This window comes from Artibeus jamaicensis, unplaced genomic scaffold (genome assembly GCF_021234435.1).
Source record: "Artibeus jamaicensis isolate MK-2021 breed Jamaican fruit bat unplaced genomic scaffold, CSHL_Jam_final scaffold_916, whole genome shotgun sequence".
In the NCBI taxonomy this organism is placed as follows: Eukaryota; Metazoa; Chordata; class Mammalia; order Chiroptera; family Phyllostomidae; genus Artibeus; species Artibeus jamaicensis.
This window is the reverse complement of record NW_026522059.1, coordinates 21,181,686-21,200,718: the sequence shown is the minus strand read 5'-3', so window position 1 is coordinate 21,200,718 and position 19,033 is coordinate 21,181,686. Positions and strand designations below refer to the sequence as shown.

The 19,033-nt window shown below is 33.6% G+C and overlaps 1 protein-coding gene across 2 annotated transcripts in view; it reads left to right on the top strand.

Annotated features, from left to right (window-relative positions):
* Positions 1-18,551, top strand: part of EMC2 (ER membrane protein complex subunit 2) — a 37,805-nt gene extending 19,254 nt beyond the window's left edge. Inside the window, exons 6-11 of one of the 2 annotated variants that reach the window (XM_037166908.2) lie at positions 1,020-1,105; positions 1,256-1,315; positions 6,119-6,200; positions 6,836-6,946; positions 8,041-8,145; positions 18,160-18,551. In XM_037166908.2, coding sequence (XP_037022803.1) covers positions 1,020-1,105; positions 1,256-1,315; positions 6,119-6,200; positions 6,836-6,946; positions 8,041-8,145; positions 18,160-18,246 — 531 coding nt within the window. In that variant the 3' untranslated portion in view covers positions 18,247-18,551. The remainder of the gene's footprint in view (positions 1-1,019; positions 1,106-1,255; positions 1,316-6,118; positions 6,201-6,835; positions 6,947-8,040; positions 8,146-18,159) is intronic. The other variant, XM_037166909.2, reaches the window with a different exon arrangement.
* The last annotated feature ends 482 nt before the right edge of the window (positions 18,552-19,033 follow it).

Genomic DNA, 19,033 nt, shown 5'->3' with positions numbered 1-19,033 from the left:
AAATAAAACAGAGATGGGGGGATTGTAAATTTAATACTTTGTATAGTGCCCTCCAGCCCCTGACTGTTCACTCCAGCCTCAAGTGTTAAGTCTTGATTACATACAACGTTGCTGTCTCCTGTGCCTTTGCTCCAGTGTTCCTCCTGCAATGCAGTGTTCTCAACACGGTGTCCTCATTTGCTTTCATTTCCCTTTTCTATTTCAGCTCAGGTGTCACATCTGTGACCCTCTTTGTGTCCTGACCTTCCACCTCTTCCACTCTGCTACAGCCTATAATATGTGTTAGGATCTACTCCATGTCATTACAATTCCCTAGATATACAACTCCCCCTGTCATTGTTTTTTTCAGTATTTGATGTGTCTTTCTCTTTATAGTGTCATTGTCTAGCATACTACCTAGCAAATAGTAGCTATTCAGTACATACTTGATGATTGTATAAATAAATGTCATTTATCTTTTTATATTTATCATTTAAAAAACTTTAAAATGCAAGTTTAAATGTCTTCCTTATTTTAAAAATATATTTCAGGACCTGTATTGTTCATTCAAAAGACTTATAGGTAGATTGTTCTGTTAAAATTGTGAAAAAGTTATTAGAAGCCATATTTGTATAATGACATTCAGGTGGCCATGGTGAGATTTTTTTTCCCTAAGCTTCACTTTCCCTCTGTCTCTTCAGATACAGATCTTATGAATGAGACAGAGTAAAGGACTTTAGGCTGGATAAAGATTAGGATTCCCTGCTGGCTTGTAATTATCAGAATCTGGATGGTTATTTATTTGAATGAAATGATGCATACATTGTGTACATCAAAAGTAAAGCATATGTGATTGTTAGAGGAATGTTTGAATTCCCTGGTGGGATGTCATGGGGTATGTTTATAAACTCCCACTAAGCAATAGTTGTACAATGGAGTTTCACTGGCATTGAGATAATAATTTGCACAGTCAGATTACCTTCTTTAAGAAAACCCAGGGAATCATGAGCGCCTAATCCTTTATTAATGTCAACCCATAGGCTGCAAGAAAGCGTAAGATTGCCATTCGAAAAGCCCAGGGAAAAAATGTGGAGGCCATTCGGGAACTGAATGAATATCTGGAACAGTGAGTGTCTTACAAGAGGATTGTGTTTTGTTATTCTGATAAATCTTTTTTAATTAAAATGGAATTTGCATTTGATTTTCCTTTTTGCCTTACATGCTGTTTATTTACCTAATATCTGCACATGTATTTTTTTTCATTTTCCCTCACTAGATTTGTTGGAGACCAAGAAGCCTGGCATGAACTTGCAGAACTTTATATCAATGAACATGAGTAAGTGATTAGGCACACACAAAATTTTGTTAGGAGTGCATTTTTCATCACTATATAAGTTCAGAAGACCTAGTGGTTTCCAAAGGATTGGTGGGAAGATATGAATCGTGTGTCATTTTAAATGAACAAAATAAACGAGCAGTTAAATGAAAAGAAAAACAAATCGGTGATTTATTGTATATATATGTGAGTTGCTTTAAGTAGGTCATTTGTGTTTTCTAAATTATTTTTGTTTGGGAAGTTAAGTTTTACTTTCAAATACATAAAGTATTCTTTAGAGTGAGAAAGGCCTGCATTTGCTGAGTTAAGATTATTTTCAGTGAATCAAAATTGTGAATTTTTAGAGTTCAAATTATTCTTACAATACAAAGAGTATTATGCTCCCTGCTGTTTAAAAATTCTGTCAATTGTATGCATTTATTAGCCTTAGTACTAAGAGAATCAACTCTTCCAAAGTAGAAGCATTCTGTTGCCTGGGTAAAAAACCAAGAATAATCAAGAATGTTGAATGCTGTAGGAACTAGCTTATTGGATATTTAATGTTTTTGTTAGCTTTTTTATTGCTGCAGTGACAGGAGGAAATCTCAGTGTGAGAGGATTAGCCCTGTCTTAGTGCAAGTTTTCTAATATCACAGCATTAACGCTAACCTCCATGTAGAGGCAGGACTTCTTTTTCTCTTTCTTTTTTCCCCCTTAGTTCTTCTGAATCTGAAGTATATCACATTGTGTCTTCCCTTCTTTTAGAGAGAATAGAATCAGATTCTCATGCACATATTCTTACTATGCATGAATAGTTAATCTCATTCTCATAGTACAAATAGCTGACACATGAAATAAAATAGAATGAAGACACCTTTGTGTCTTGCCTTGGCCCAGGGCTGTATGTGTAGTGCGAAATGGAGAATTAGGGTAGTAAACTGCATAAGTCTAAGATAAGTGGGAGCTAAAATTAAAATAATAGCTGTCATTCAGCGAATGTGTACTATATTCTGGGAAGCAGTTTTCAGTTCTCTACTATATTTTGGCTCAGATCCTCTTTGTTTTCCCTTACAAAATTATTTTCCAAGTCATGTTCAGTATAGATGTGTTTTATGCTTATATGTTCACATACGTAAATGTACTCAGTATTCTCTTATGTATGAGAGTGGTAGAATATTTGGTTTAAATGGTAATTTATTTTCATAGCTTATCAGGTGTACAATGTATAATTTAAATAACATGAACTGAATTTCCAGAATGCCATAAAAAATCCTATTTTGTCCATAAAACAGAAGACAGTCATTTAAAATATTTTGTGCTTTTGAAGATTTGTGATTAAAAGCATTTAAAAATATTTCAAATTATCAAATTTATAAAATTAAAAATGCAGAAAATTTGTATACCCCAATAAAGAATAAAGATAGAGATGAAAATCATGTGTAATTGCATCATCCTAAGTTAGCTATAGTTAATTTTTTATTTTTTTACTACCTCTTGAAACATACAGAAACCTAAAGTAGAATTATCTTTTGTAGCTTAATGCTTTTTACTTAGTTATATTTTATCTAAAATTTCTTACCACAATAAACATTTTACAATGTGATTTCAGTGGCTTTTTGTTATTCTGTCTTATTAAGGTAACCTAGTTTTCTTAGCGAATTTTCTAGGAGAATATGTAGGTTGTTTTTTCATTTTCACTGTGATGGTGTACTGATTTTCTTTATTTTTTTAGCAAGAACAGTATCTATCGTTAGGATTGTCTCACTTTTAATTGTTTTGTTAGGCTAAATTCTTAGAAGTAGAATTACTTGATTAAATGATACAGACATTTTTAGGAATTTTGATAAATCGTTCTGAATTGTTTAGTCCCACACCAGCAATTCTTAGTGTTCTTTAACAGCACTGTGTGCTGTCATTCTTTTCAGTATTTGCAAATTTTGATAGGTGAAAACTGGTTACATCTTTTAAAAGGATTTTTAAGAGCTCTTTCTGGAAATGGTTGGAAGTTTTGTTCTTTCAGAAACATACTCTTGTTTGGTATATGTCTTTTTCATATTGACTTTCTAATCTTACACATTTTATTTTTAGATGATCAGATGCCCATTTTTATTGCTTTCATGTTTTCTATCCTTTAAGAACTATATTAATATATCACCTCTGTCTTGCATGGTTTTAATATTTCTGTATTTAGTTCTCAAATAGATAATACTTTATTTTTAACCTACCATTAAATTTATTTGCTCCACCTTGTAATGGGCACATTCAGTTTTGCTTTGTGTTGAATCTCTAAAGAGTTTGTTGAAATAGGTGCAAGTACACTCAAGAGAAATGAACTGAAAAATCCCCCAAATTTACAAAGATAGAAAAGCATTTAAAAAATTTCTTTTTAGAAGAAATGGTAATTGTGTTCATTTTGACCTTAATCTTATATCACAAAATTCTTTTTTGTTCTACAGCTTGTTATTCACAAAATGGCCATTTATTTTTTTCAAGAAATAGTCAGAATTAGAGTATGTGGAAATAAATATCTTTGGACTTTTTGAAGTGAAAATTAGAATCTTTTCACTTAATTATTTTGTTTGGGCAAGCCATTGCAGTAGGTAGGATTTTTTGGGGGGGGTAGAAGTGATAAATTTTTGTGGTATGTCAGCACAGTTTTATGGACACAGTGACAAAAAAATGTAGCAATTTAGGAATTGCTATTTCTATATAAATATATCTATAAATAGATATATTTAACATTTTGACATGTTCTATATGTAAATAGTTTATAAGTTATTTTAAATATAGGTCACAGGCAGTATCGTTCGTCTAGATCTAGTACTTTTTACTATAAATTCCACAGTAAAACGTTCATACAAGCCCATTTAGTGTTTATATAGAATTCTGCCATGTATTTTTTATATCTTTAAGTTACTCTTACTTACGTTTGCTTCTGATTTATAAATTATAGTGTGTATTTTGTTATTTAGGTGGTATATGTTATACCAGTTGACTATATTTATATACTTGTTTTAAATATAAAATTAGTTATAATTTGTTAGCACTGCCAATATATACTTTAAACAAAAACACACATTTTAAGCAAAGACACTTTTACTTGATATATAGTTAAAACAAGAGGTTATATCAGTAAGCAGCAGCTAGTAGTGTAATTGATAGTGATTATAGTTGCTTTTTGTAGGTCTGGCCTCACTGTAAAATTTTGTGACTAATGGAATTATTAAAATGCTATAAGGAAGAATCATAATGTTAATAAACACTCTAGTAACAAATACTGGAACCTATGTATGTGCTTTTGCAAAGAACGGAAGAACTTTGAAGTTAGGTGTTTAAAGTAGAGATCGTTTTCCCCTTGTTTTATAGAATAAAAAATAAATAGCAGACAAATATCAATACTTCTGTTCTCGACACTTATTTAGTCATTTGTTCATTTATTATATACTTATAGTCAACAACCAGGTGTTGGATATAAAAATGAAAGGGCTAAATAGCTGCATGATCTTTGATGATTATATATAAGAACCTTTATAAACCTAAAATACTGTGATATGGGGTAATCCGCAGGGTATTTTTGGTTCCTCAGACCCTTTGTATTTCATTGTAGTACCTGTTTTTATGTTACCATCGGCATCTTCACTGCCATCACTATCAGGATTTTTATTGTGCTGTGTAGTGCTCATAGGCCTTGTGCCTAGTGGTCAAGAGGAGTGCAGACTGTCTGGAATGGCACAGCCTGGGTTTCAGTTTAATCTGTGCCTCAGTCTTTTTAACTATAGAATGGTGATATTCATTTCCTACTTCCTAGGGTTTGGGCAGTATTAAATAACTTAATACATGCAACACCTAGAGAATAATACATAACGAGCATCTGATAAAAGTTAGCGCTTATGAGTCACATTTGTGAAATGGCAACATGTACATTTTGAAAAGTAAGTATATTAGACTTCAGTGTAGAGACCTTTGTGTATTGGTGACAAATGCCAAAAATAAAATAACTATAGGTAGCTTTTGTATGATGGGTACTCTCATCACCTCCTCCCTGGGAATAAATCTTAGGACTCCTCTGTTCTTTAGAATTTCCTGTTAATAGTAAGGATATTCAAATGACTTTAAACATATAAAATACATTAAGGGGGATTATAGTTACATGGTATAAAGCCATTTTTCCAGAGCCCTTTGCAGCAGTTCTTTCCTTAGGTTTACAGCAAGATTTTTGTTTCTTTACCACATGATTAAATAGCAGTAGAGTGTACATCAAAGCCACTAACTTGATGTATTTCCCAGGGGTTTAGAAATTTATAACTTTATTATGATTTTGTGTTTGACAATAAACTTAAGTAATGAAAAGTCTTTGTAGGAGACTATGTTGGTAAATTTATGTCTGTAAAGGATTTTAGTAAATAGTACTTACTAAAATGTTATTTCCTCCTTATACTTGAGCTATTTGATTACTTTATTAAATGATTTGTGGAATTCCAGAAATTATTTTATATGTTACTTGATCCAAGGCCTTAAAACCTACGTTGTTAATGTTTGGATGTCCTATTAGTGACCCAGTTTTTAAAACTGTAATATGTGTTGATTGTTTGTGGGCTGCTTTAGGATTTAAGCCTCTGTTTACTCATTTCATTAAAAGAGGAAATATTATTTGTATTTGTGAATTCAGGATAATAAGTCCTTTATCAGTAAAGCTATTTAAATTATTTAGGGATAAAAATAATTTAGTCTAACTGACTAAGATTGTTTTTAAGTTATTTTAAGGCACTACTAAGATAAAATTTGTGACTTTTAAAATTATGTTTTCCTTTTGATATTTTTTAGTTACGCTAAAGCAGCCTTTTGTTTAGAGGAGCTTATGATGACTAATCCACACAACCACTTGTATTGCCAGCAGTATGCTGAAGTAAGTGTTTTCAAAAACAACAATTGTATGTGATTTTATTTTTGTTGGTTTAAGTATTATGGAACTAAGAATATGTCCTTAATGTTAGGTAAGCATATAAATATTTAAAACAGCTGATGAAAATTGACTTGTGGGAGTAAAAGTTTTAAATTTTTAATACTATAATGGAATACTGACTTCTCAGTTAAAAGCACTATTTAAAACAATGAAATTCTTTGTATTTTTGTGTGTATACTATTTTCTGATAATGAATTAATTATGTCACAATTGTCACCACTTAATGGCTTCTAAAACATTTATAGTGACTATGATTTTTAAATTTATGTTTTAGAAAATTCATATCAAGGTCCGTATTTTAGAAAATAGAAAGTATTTATCTTCTTTGCTTACTATTAAGACAGCAAGATAATTCAGTTCTATGTTAGAAGGACTTCATATTAAGGACTGTTAGTAGTTTTGGGGGGAAATTATGCTTTTAGATTAGTTTTAATAATTTTAAGATGAAGTGTTTTAAACATCTGCATTTGTTTACAAAATATGTCTTAATGACGTACTAATGCCAATGGTATGATGAAACGTGCTATATTTCAAAGTAGTAAAATAAACAGGTTTCAGCACTGTGCAGTTTTTAACAGGTTAAATACACCCAAGGCGGACTTGAAAACCTTGAACTTTCAAGAAAGTATTTTGCACAGGCATTGAAACTGAACAACAGAAATATGAGAGCTTTGTTTGGACTTTACATGGTGAGTTAAGGTGCATGTTTAATGTTATTTTAACAGATATGTCATTTAAAATTCATTAACTATCCTATTTAATCACTTTTCTCTATTTTTTGATAAGCATATGAATATTTTTCTCTAGTTAATTATGAGTAAAAGGTTATAAGGCAATTATATTTTTAAGTGTTAACACATCCTATTTGACATTTAGTTGTGAAGTTTTTTTATTGTGTCAGAAATGAAATTTTACCTTATAAAATTAAATAGTAACAGATAAAAATCCATCCTGTCCATCCTGTCTTTCTTAGTTGTTTTGACATTTTTGGGTTTATGCCCAGCATAGTTAGTTATATTTCTTACCTTAAATTAAAATTATATGAGATATTTTTAAACTATGGCAACAAAAACCATATTAGAAACAATCTCATGTCAAATTAAAATGTTTTTATGGAGTAGAAAGAATTTGCAAAAAGCATGTAATTAAAGAATCTTATTGTTTATTTATAAGAAATGACAAACTTAGAAATGTGAATTAACAAGAGCTTTGGAGTAGGAAGAATTTGCTGAGCTTTGAAATACATATAAAACAAGCCCCTCTCTACAATCAGAATGCCTAGAGAAAGAAGCTTTTCTTTAATAGGCCAGTTCTTTGAAATTTTAATTTATCCTAGTCTTTCATGGATTTTGGGGTGAATGTCTTATTGGGGTTCAGTGAAAAGAATTGATTGCAGAAGTGGAGGTAGAAAGAAACACATGAAACCCCTTTCCAGAAAGAAATGGAATTTTTTAAGAGTTATAGTAGACAACTAATAAAATAATTTTGGATATTATTTAAGACATCTTTTTCCATCCATCACTTTGGATTATTCAATATTTTAATATAGTCATTTTTTAATTTTAATTGTTCAAGTACAGTTTTCTGTCCTTTACCCCCATCCCAGTAATGTTGTCATTTTTAAACACTACAATTTTATTCAGTGTAATTTTATTTTAAAAGTTGTTTTGGTACAATTTTTAAAAACTATGTTATCATCCCATTGCAACTGTGACCTTACATGTTTTTAATTATTTTGCTAGGAAAAGGGCATTTGTTTTTGATTGTTTTGTTTTGTTTTTAGTCAGCAAGTCATATTGCTTCTAATCCAAAAGCAAGTGCGAAAACAAAAAAGGACAACATGAAGTATGCTAGTTGGGCAGCTAGTCAGATAAACAGAGCTTATCAGGTTAGTACTGATAGTTTTATATTATAATACGTTAATGTATTTCTTAGTTGTTGGGGGTTTTCCTGAAGACAAAGGCAGGTGTTTATCATTGGACTTTTATGCTTTGAACCTTTATCAAATATGTTTTAACTATGTGGAATTAAATTGTAGTGGCTTGTAGTGGTAAGGATCCCTTTTTTTTTTTTTTTCAAGAGGAGTCTATTACTGTTATAATCAATCCCATAATTACCTGACTGTCTAGAAGTCTTAGTAGTTCTGCATTTGGCAAATACAAAGTAATTTTGAACATCCAGAAAGCATAAACATATTGCAGATGCATTTCATATGCAGATCGTATATGTGAGTGTATTATTAATCAGAGGTAGCTCAATGAAAAAAAAAGAGGAAGAAAAGCCTAAAAGTAAAGTAACCAAACTGTAGCCAAGTTTATGTATTTTGCTTATACATCATACCTGATTTTCTGAAGCCTGTTCCTAGGAGATTCTTCAGGAAGGCCTCATGGAAAAACAGTCATCTTAACATCTTGCATGTTTATAACTTACCTGTCCATAAGCAGAGGTGTCCAACCCATGGCCTGTGCCCCAGGATGGCTGTGAATGTGGCCTAACACAAAATCGTAAATTTCCTTAAAACATTACGAGATTCTTGTTTGTTTGTTTTTCTTAATGTTTGTGTATTTAATGTGTAGCCCAGGACAACTCTTTTTCTTCCATTGTGACCCAGAGATGCCAAAATTTGGACACCCTGGTATAGTTATTATATTTGAAGGATGATTTGGCTTTTTATAAAACCTTTAGTTTACTAAGTCTTTTAAACATTTTGTTCCTTTTTTTTTTTTCAGATAAAATACTGCTGTAAAAAAGTTCGATGCCATTCTGATTTTCTTTCCTTAATAAGTGACTTAGCTTTTCACCTGGTTATCCTAAGGAATTTTTAATTTATTTTTAAAATACAGTATGTTTTGTTGATTAATTCTTGGGCTAACTTTCTCAAATATACAGTAAGTAGACCCTTTAATATGTGAGTCCAGTCCTCTTTTAATTTGAGAAACTTAACTTTAAAATTTTAGTTTCAAATACTTTTTTTATTCAATTGCTTAAGTTTTCTTTTTCATGTTTCCAATTACAAGTTTATCATCTCTCCTTTCTGGACTCCTGTATCATTCACCTTCTTTCACAATTTTTTTGTATCATTTTATTTTTTTTCTCCCTAGTAATTTTTTTGGAGTTCATATTCTTTTTCTTGTTCTCCATGTTTCAGTGAGATAATTTTCCTGGGCAATTAGGATAAGGGGAGTCAGAGATAGAGTAGGATAACTTTTCCAGCATTGCTTTCTCTATAGCCTCCTATTCTTTGGTATATTCAAAGCCTTGGTTTTAAAGTCTGTTTTGCCAGATATAAGTACTACTATCCCAGATTTTCTTTCTTTCCATCTGCATAAAATGTTTTTTCTCATCCCTTTATTTTTAGTCTGTGTGTATCTTTCAATCTGAGATGGGGTTCTTGGAGGGAGCATATATGTGGATCTTGTTTTCTTATCCATTCAGCTACCCTCCGTCGTCTTAGTTGGAGCATTTAAGCCATTTACATTTAGAGCGATTATTAATAGATATGTACACAGTGCCATTTTATCGTTAGACTGTTTTCCTCTATTTTTTTCCTTTCTCTTTTTCTTCTTCTTCCTAAAGCAAGCCCTTTAACATTTGTTGCAGTACTGGTTTGGTGTTTACAAACTCCTTTAGCTTTTTCTTATCTGGGAAGCTCCTTATTTCTCCTTTGATTTTAGGTAATAGCCTTGCTGGGTAAAACAGCCTTAGTTGTAGGTCCTTCCTTTTCATCATCTTGTATAATTTATACAATTCCCTTCTCACGTGAAATGTTCCTGTTGAGAAATCAGATGACAGTCTAATAGGTACTTCCTCGTAGGTAACTACCTGCTTTTCTCTTGTGGCTTTTAAGATTCTCGCCTTGTCATTTTAATTATGATGTGTCAGTATAGACCTCTTTGGTTCCAACCTCTTGGTGTGTTCCTCTTTGGTTATAACCTCTTTTTGAGTTTCCTGGACTTACATGACTTTTTCCTTCACCAGATTAGGGAAGTTTTCAGTCATTATTTCTTCAAATAGTTTCTGGATCCCTTGTTTGCCATCTTCTCCTTATGGTGTTCCCATGATGCAAGTATTGTTATGCTTCATGTTGTCTAAAATGTTTCTGAAGCCCCCCTCATTTTTTAAAATTCTTTTTTTCCTTTGGCTGCTCTGCCTGGGTGTTTCCCTCCTACCTTGTCTTCCAAAACACTGATTCGATCCTCTGCTTCAGCTAACCTAGTGTTTATTCTTTCCAGTGTCCTATTTACTACAGATACTGCATTCTTTATTTCTGAATGGCCTTTGTTTATGGTTTCTGTGTCTTTTTTTCATGCTGTTGAGTATCCTTGTAATCATTACTCTGAATTCCGTATCTGATAAATTGCTTGCCTCCATTTTATCTAGTTCTGGAGAAATCACTTGTTCTTTCATTTGGGATCTGTTTCTTTGTCTTCCCATTTTGGTTGCTTCTTTGTATTTTCCTCCTTAGCTGTTAAACTAATCTGTTGTCAAGCTGGTCAGTTAATCTAATCAAGCTGTAACCAGTAGTTGGGTGTAAGCACCACAGGGTTGGGCAGAGTAATTCCTGCAGTGGGGTTGTTGCTTCCCCTCAGGCTGATGCCACTTGGAGAGGTGCCTGAGAGAGATGACTCCTGCATTTGGGGGAATGACTCAGCACAGGGATCCTGGGAGTTGTTCCTTTAGTTTTCTCCCCAGAGCCATCAACCCCCGACTCTCCTCAAGCATCTCTAGTCCATTCTGCCCTTCCTTTGCAGGAGCCCAGGGTAAGTGGTTGCAAACGAAATTTTGTGCATTGGCCCTTTTAGAGGCTCTGTGTCTCCCCCTGGCAGACAGAAACTCTGCTGCCTTTCATAGCTGATGTTATCTGGGTTCCTTTCTGGCTCTGGTGCTTTAGGCTGGTGAGCTCAGGTGGGGGTTTAGACCCCTACACTTCTCAGGGAGAACCCCCAGCCATTGAAATATCCCTTTGGAACTTCCGCTGCCACCTGTGGGAGCCTAGCCAGCCCTCTTTTGTCTCCTCTGCACTGCATTCCAGTCACATTTTGGTGAAGCGGTTTCTTCTGTCTGTGGTTGTAAGGCTTTTCTCCAGCTAGTGTTCATTCTGGATGATTTCTCTACGATTTAGTTTTAATTCCAGCTTGGTCCTTGGAGAAGGTTAGTGTAGCTTCTATTTACTGTTCCTAAAAAAATGAGTATACATTTTCATTTTTGGATTCTAAAAAAATGAATGTACATTTTATTTAGTCAGTTGATTGCATCTACCTGTTGACTGGTGAGGTTCAACAGTTTTCTCATGTTTATTGGCTATGTGAAGCCTTACCTTTTTCATCAGTTTATGACTTTATTTTTTTAGTTTCCTGGTTATGAACCCTTTTGTTATAGGTGTAGCAAATCTCTTCAACTCCTTGCTTGTTTTTACTCAGAAATGATTTTGATGGAAAAAAGAAAAGAAATGATTTTGATGCATAAAAGTTCTGATGTTAAATATATTCAGCCTAATTTTTCATTTCCTTTATGATTTGTGCATTGTGTGTTCTAAGAAATTGTTAACTACACATGGTTATAAAGGTAATCTTGTTTTTAGAGTCTTTTTCCTTCTACTTTCACATTAAAATTCAGAATCTATTTGGGACTGTTTTTTTACAAATGGTGTGAAATACTCGTAGTTGTCAGTTCCCCCCGTTAGCTGACCAGAGTGTTCCTGGCCATCTCTGTTTTCTGACATGTAAAATAGGACTCAGTCATCACCCTCTGTTGGCTGTCCAGACTGTTCTTGTCTAGTACTGTGTTCTGTCATGTAAAATAGGTGTCAGTGTCCCTGGTAACTATCCAGAGTTTTTGGCCCTCTCTGTGTTCTGTCATGTGAAATAGAAGTCATTTCCCCTCCTCCCTGCCTTGGTTAGCTAACCAGAGTGTTCCCATCCATCTCTGTGTTCTGTCATGTGAAATGGGAGTCAGTACCCCCAACCTCCCTGTTAGCTATCCATATTGCTTCTGTCCATCTCTGTGTTCTGTCTGGTTCCCACTCCGTGGAAGCCAGTGCCATTTTTTAGTTAAGGGAGAAACACAGATGGTTAGATCCATGTTATCTGGCTCCAGAGTTTGGCTCTGACATTCATTAGCTCTGTAACCTTGGATAAATTATTAACCATCTCTGGGCCTCATTTTTCATCTGCAAGAATAGGCATAGTGAAAGTTTTCTGAGGATTAAAGAAGTTAATACATAATTTTTATCAAATCACAGTAGTGCACAGTACATTGTGTTTGCTAATCACATGTTCTAAGTTCACTTGATTATGCCTGCTGTGTTTGTTGAATTATAATATTGAAATAAGAATAATAGTTAAAATGGTAAACATTTATAAGAAGGTTATTATATGCTCTATATTTGTCCTGCTCTACAATGAGGAAATTAAGGCATGAAAACTTCAATTGCTTTCCCAAAGTGACATAGCTGGTTAATGACAGAGCTGTTTTCAAACTTAGGCAAATCTGACTCTTAGCGTTGGTGCTGTCAACAGCCCGAATGTACTGCCCCTATAAAGTGGTGTCAGGTATAAATGTATCTGAAGCTGTAATTTTAGTTTCCAACTCTCTTCAGTATTTTCTCATATGAACAATCGATACTCTTCCCCCATGTTTCTCTTCAGACCTAAAGCTCTCACTAATACCTAAAGTTCAGAGCTTTGTTTTCTTCTGTTTTTTTTTTCTTTTTTCCCTGTCTCTTCAGTAACAAACACAGTCCCTTCCTTGCATTGAGATGCTCTTTATCACTAGCCGTGATTTTAAAGTATATATTATTGATTATGCTGTTACAGTTTTTCCAATTTCTTCCCCATTTTCCCCCTCCACCCTGTACTCCCCAACCCTCCAGCATTCCCTCTCCTTAGTTATGTCCATGGGTTATACATATAAGTTCTTTGAGTTCTCTGTTTCCTATACCATTTTTATCTCTCTCCATCTATTTTATGCCTACCAATTATGCTTCTTCCCTGTACCCTTTCCCCCCATTCCTCCCTTCCTCCCACTGAAAACTTGCCATGTGATGTCCATTTTTCTATTCTGTTCCTGTTCATATTTTTTGGTTAGTTTTTGTTTTTGTTGTTTGTCTTTCTTTTAGGTTCATTTGGTGGTAGTTGTGAGTTTGTTGTCATTTTATTGTTCATATTTTTATCTTTTTCTTAGATAAGTCCCTTTAACATTTCATGTAATATTGGCTTGGTGATGATGAATTCCTTTAACTTGACCTTATCGGAGAAGCACTTTATCTGTCCTGCCATTCTAAATGAAAGCTTTGCTGGATGGAGTAATCTTGGATGTAGGTCCTTGCCTTTCATGACTCCAGATACTTCTTCCCAGCCCCTTTTTGCCTTTAAGGTTTCTTTTGAGAAATCAGCTGAGAGTATTCTGGAAACTCCTTTGTAGGTAACTCTCTCCTTTCCTCTTGCTGCTTTTAAGATTCTCTCTTTATCTTTAATCTTGGGTAACTTAATGATGATATGCCTTGGTGTGTTCCTCTTTGGGTCCAACTTCTTTGAGACTCTGAGCTTCCTGGACTTCCTGGAAGTCTATTTCCTTTGCTAGATTGGGGGATTTTTTCCTTCATTATTTGTTCAAATAAGTTTTCAATTTGCTGTTGTTCTCCTTCTAGCACCCTTATCATTTGGATATTGGAATGTTTCAGGTTGTTCCAGAGATTCCTCAGTTGCTCTTCATTTTATGAATTCTTGTTTCTTCATTCTGTTCTGGTTGGATATTTATTCCTTTTGTTCCAAATCATTGCTTTGAGTCCTGGTTTCCTTCCTGTCACTGTTGGTTCCCTGAATATTTTGCTTTATTTCATTTTGGTTATCTTTCATTTGTTTTTTCATTTTTTGACTAAGCTCAGTCAGTTCTGTAAGGATTTTGATTACCAGGGCTTTAAATTCTCCATCAGATAAGTTGGCTGTCCCCTCATTGCTTAGCTCTCTTCTTCAAGCTTTGCACTATTCTTTCATTTGGGCCATATTTCTTTTTCTTGGTGCACCTGATAAGTTGTATAGGGGCAGGGCCTTAGGTTTCACCCAGGCAGGGCAACCCTCCTTGCTGGGCTGCCTGCAGGGGAAGGGCCAGAGAGGGAAGAATGCAGCTCACCTGCTCGGCTTTAGCGCACTTTCCGACGAACTCTTGTGTGAGACTGGGAGTTTCTCCCACTGCAGCAGCCACCATAGTCCACAGTGAGCTTTAAAAAACATTTTAATTTTATTTTATTAGATCCGTATTCTTTTCAAAGACATTTTATAAGGTCTGTGTTTTTTGGAAAGAGCTCTGAGAGTATCACTTACGCTCTTCGTTCTTTGAGTTTTGCACTGTAAACTTCATAACTCTCAGATAATTTTGCACATCTTTCCTGAAGGTACGACTTGCCTTTTCTTAACTCTACAGGATGGAATAGTACAGGGAATTTTTGCCAGTTTCTGTCATCTTGGAAGATAACATCTCTTGTTGGTCATGTCAGGTTTCTGTATAGCAACTTCTGGTTCTTCTCAACTAGGAATCACCCATCATGGAAAATTTATTTCTGTCTCTAGACACCAGTAATAGGTTTTAAATAAGATCTCTTGTTACTTTCGAGGCTTCCATATACTGTGCTTTTTCTACAGAGGCTGTGGGTTCTCTTTATGTGAATGTGAATCCATAAATACTTATATTTTTTACCCTTTGCTAATAGCTTGGTTTAAAGTAATGACTTACTTACTTACAATTCTGTAGGTAGGCTGTTGGGCTTGGGCTTGCTTGAGTAGTTCTGCTAGTCTCAACTGGGCTTATTTATATTTCTCTTCTATGATAATGGTTGATAGCCTCACTGAAATATCTGAAAGTTTGCTGTCTTTTGGCTGGAGTGCTGGTTCATGTGTGTCTCATTTGGCAGGCTAACCTGAACTTAGATGGTGGTCCCAGAGTTCCAAGAGTAGCAAACAGGCAAACTCTAATGTGCAAGAGCTTTTCAAGCTTCTGCACGTTGCTCATCTTCCATTGAGCAAAGTAAATCATATTGTCAACCTAGATCAGGGATGCAGTACTTTACCTCTCAATGAGAAGAGAAGTATGTAGTCATTTGGCAATTTATTACATATTGTGTACCTCCATAGTCCCATCCTTCTGCTTGTGTTTATTTTGCCTGCCTTTTCATTCACTTTATTGAGGTATAATTTACATAAAACAATATGCACACATTTTACATATACTTTTGAGTTTTGATGAGTATATGCTCCCCTCTAACCACCACCCCATTCAAGAAGCACAGGGTTCATCACTCCAGAAAGTTCCCTTTTGCATCTTTGCCGTCATCCCCACTCTACCGCAGACAGATACTGATGTGATTTTTATCACTATAAATTAGTTTTGCCTGTATTGGACTTTATATAAATGAGGTAATAGGTTATGTACTCCTTTATACCTGGCTTCTTTCACTCATTGTAATGTTTCCGAGATTCATCCAGTGTTTCATTTTATTTATCCTATTTGTACACTCATGTTATTTTCCACAAATTGTGTAAAGGTAAATTTTAGCCTAACTTATCCCAGTTATTACAATGAATAAATCATTGACCTTTGATTTTGATAATCAAAATTTTATTATTTGTGTTCTGTTGGTGAGTTTTCTTTGAGATCCAACAGGGAATTATGAAAAAAGTTTACTTAAGCAAAATATAACTGTATAAAGACAAAAATGCAGAATTTGTGGTTATCGTGGAAAAGTATAACTTTTCAGAGATTGACATTTTAGTAAGTAAATCTGTGAGATCTAATTGAGAACTTCATGACTCATGTCTAGGCATATAAACAAGTATAAAGAAAAATATTCCTTAGTGTAATGTTTTTTAGGCATTTATAAATTAGAGAAAATGAGGTTTTAAGAACTGCTTTTCTTTCTTTGTTTCTACTTAATAATGAAACAGAATATGGCTACTACTTGCTCTTCAATTAGGTAATTGGTTTAGCATGTTCCTTAAAGGCAGGCAAGTTTGATTAATGCTCATGAAAAACTTTAATGTGAACTTGCACACAATAATTATCCAGATAAATGCTTCTCTGGTACACTGTTAAATTCATCTGTGCTAGTGATCCATATGTTATCTATGATTGTGGAGGTGATTCTGTTACTATCCTTTGGGAAACAGAAAATTAAATCATGATTTGAGGGAAAAATAGGATTACAGCTTAATCAGTTAAATTACCATATAATTCTGGAATAGACAAAATAATTGCATGTCAGGCAAAATTTGAAGTGATTGATTTGTATTTCCAGCTTTCCTTTTATTTATCCTGACACAAATAAATTGTTTGGTTTAAGTAGCAGTGGTTGTCAGTACTCTTGATACACAAACTTGATAGTATTTTTATTAGCTAATTTGAAAAAAATCACAAATGCACATTTATTTTTATTATGTTTAAGTACAAACCAAGAAAAATACTGTGTTTTAAGATACTTATTACGACTAGCTGTACAGGAATTTCTTAGTTTTTATTTTGCAATGTAAGTGTTACTTTGTGGTATCCTATTTTTATACCCCTCTCCCAGTCCATCAAAGCTTTTTCTTAGAATTAGACCTTTAAGTATCTGATTAGGACCATTCCTGTTTACTTTGGGTAGGCAGTGGTGAAAGAAAAGGCTTTCTGTTCTTGGTAAATCCTTGTGAAAGTGAATCTATCAACTGGATAATAGGAGTAATAAGCACACCCACATCCTTGACTCCCCGAAGGGAATTATGAAAAGGCAAAGTTTTTAATGTGGTGTTTCTGTTACTCTGTTTTGTAGTTATGACTTGTATATTTAACATTTGAATTCCTTAAATTAGTAACATCTTCTTAAAGGTAAAGGGATTTTGAGTCTTAGGAGCTCTTCTTTTTTCCTGGCATTTCCTCTAGAAATCCCCTTTATTTACTCTATCAAATCAAGATTCAACTACAGAAGCTAATGGTTTAGGAAGTAGGGGAGTCATAATGTTAAGCTGCAGCCAGAGAGGTCAGAGGCAGGTTACCAGTTCCTGCAGCCTTTTGCTTCTATGATGTTACCTGTGCTTGATCACTTACTCTTTCTCAACAGGTCATGAGAAGTTTGCCAAATTAAGTTAATTACAAAAGAGAAGGAACACATCATAAATCAAGCACTAAGTACTTAAGGCAGCATTGGTATTTGAAAGAAAGATCAGTCACATGAAAATGTATTGAGTGTTTAGATGTACTATATGTTGTTAATAGTATATGTTAGTGCTTTAACTATGGGGAAAATAGGTAATACAGATATAATAAATGTACCCCTATAAGGAACACTTACGTATCAAGTAATTCTGTAGTGTTAAATCAAGCTGATAAATGATGGGAATTGTCAGTCTAGTTAGAAAATTCATTTTGAAATCAGCAGGAGGTATTCAGCAGTGTTTCCCGCACTGATGATGTGCACTGTATTGCATTTAAGATGTCGTGAATTTGGTTTAAATGTGTAGAGATAGTATCTAGTGTTACATTGTTTTCACTGTAAAATTCAATCCAATTGCATATATATATAGTAAATTACAACTTGAATTAGAAACTCATATTTTAAAACATGTTTACATCATTGCAATATATAACAAAGTTTTATTTGACAGGACTTTGCTGTAGAAACAGTATTACCTAGACAGCTATTAAATCTGGAAAATTTTAAAGAATTATGGCAAACTTTAAATAATTATAGAGATATCTTGTACTTTAAAATGTTTAATAGAAAATACTTTACATTTATATTTTACCTTTGTTTGAAAACATTTGATTTCATACTAGTGATAAAATAGATGTTAACTCTCATTAACAGTTTGAAGGTAAGGTTGTGCTTTTGAACCTGCCACTGAAGTTGGGCCTAATTGTATTTTTTAAAAATTAGTTTGCAGGTCGAAGTAAGAAGGAAACCAAATACTCTCTCAAGGCAGTTGAAGACATGTTGGAAACACTGCAGATTACCCAGTCTTAAGATTTCAAAAACTTTCACACTCCATTTCACAACTGCACAACTGAACTTATTGGCCTGTGACTTATTTACTACATGTCCAATTCTATTTATATAGTGATTTTCTCTTAAGACAGTTCTAAAGAATGTGTTTATATAAACTTAAAAATGCCTTTTATTGATAAGCAGGAAAATGGGAAAAGTCCATGGAAGAAAAATTTAAGAAGAATCTTATTGATTGTACATCGTTCTCTTAATATCACACTGCTTTGAAACCATAATGTGATGTAGAAATAACCTTGGTAAATAAACCATGATGATTTATTAAATTTGCATGTGAAGATTATAGATTCTTTTTGTTTTACTTAAATAATGAAGATGTTTTAGCACTCAATTTCTAGTTAACTCCTTTTTATCTGTGGTAGGAAATACATAGCATATATAACTGACAGAAACAAGATACTGGCATATTATCTTGAGTCTCTTTTAGTGTCAGGTTGGATTTCTCTCAGTGTTCCAGTAGACTGTTTTATGTGCTACCACGTTATTGTGTTAAATCATGCTAAAATATGTCATACTCAAAAATTCAGTAATATCTCTTTGTAAACTGTTGTGCCATAGGACATAATTATTTCTACCTATAAACTGTCTTGTGGTTTATAAGTGCTATAATACTGAAATTTAATCTTTATAGAAGTTATATTTAAAAGTTACAGTTATTGAACTTTTAATTGTAAATTATATAAAAGAATATTTAGAGGTATAGAGAATAGACACTAAAGGGGTTTCAGTGGCTGAGTCATTTTTACTT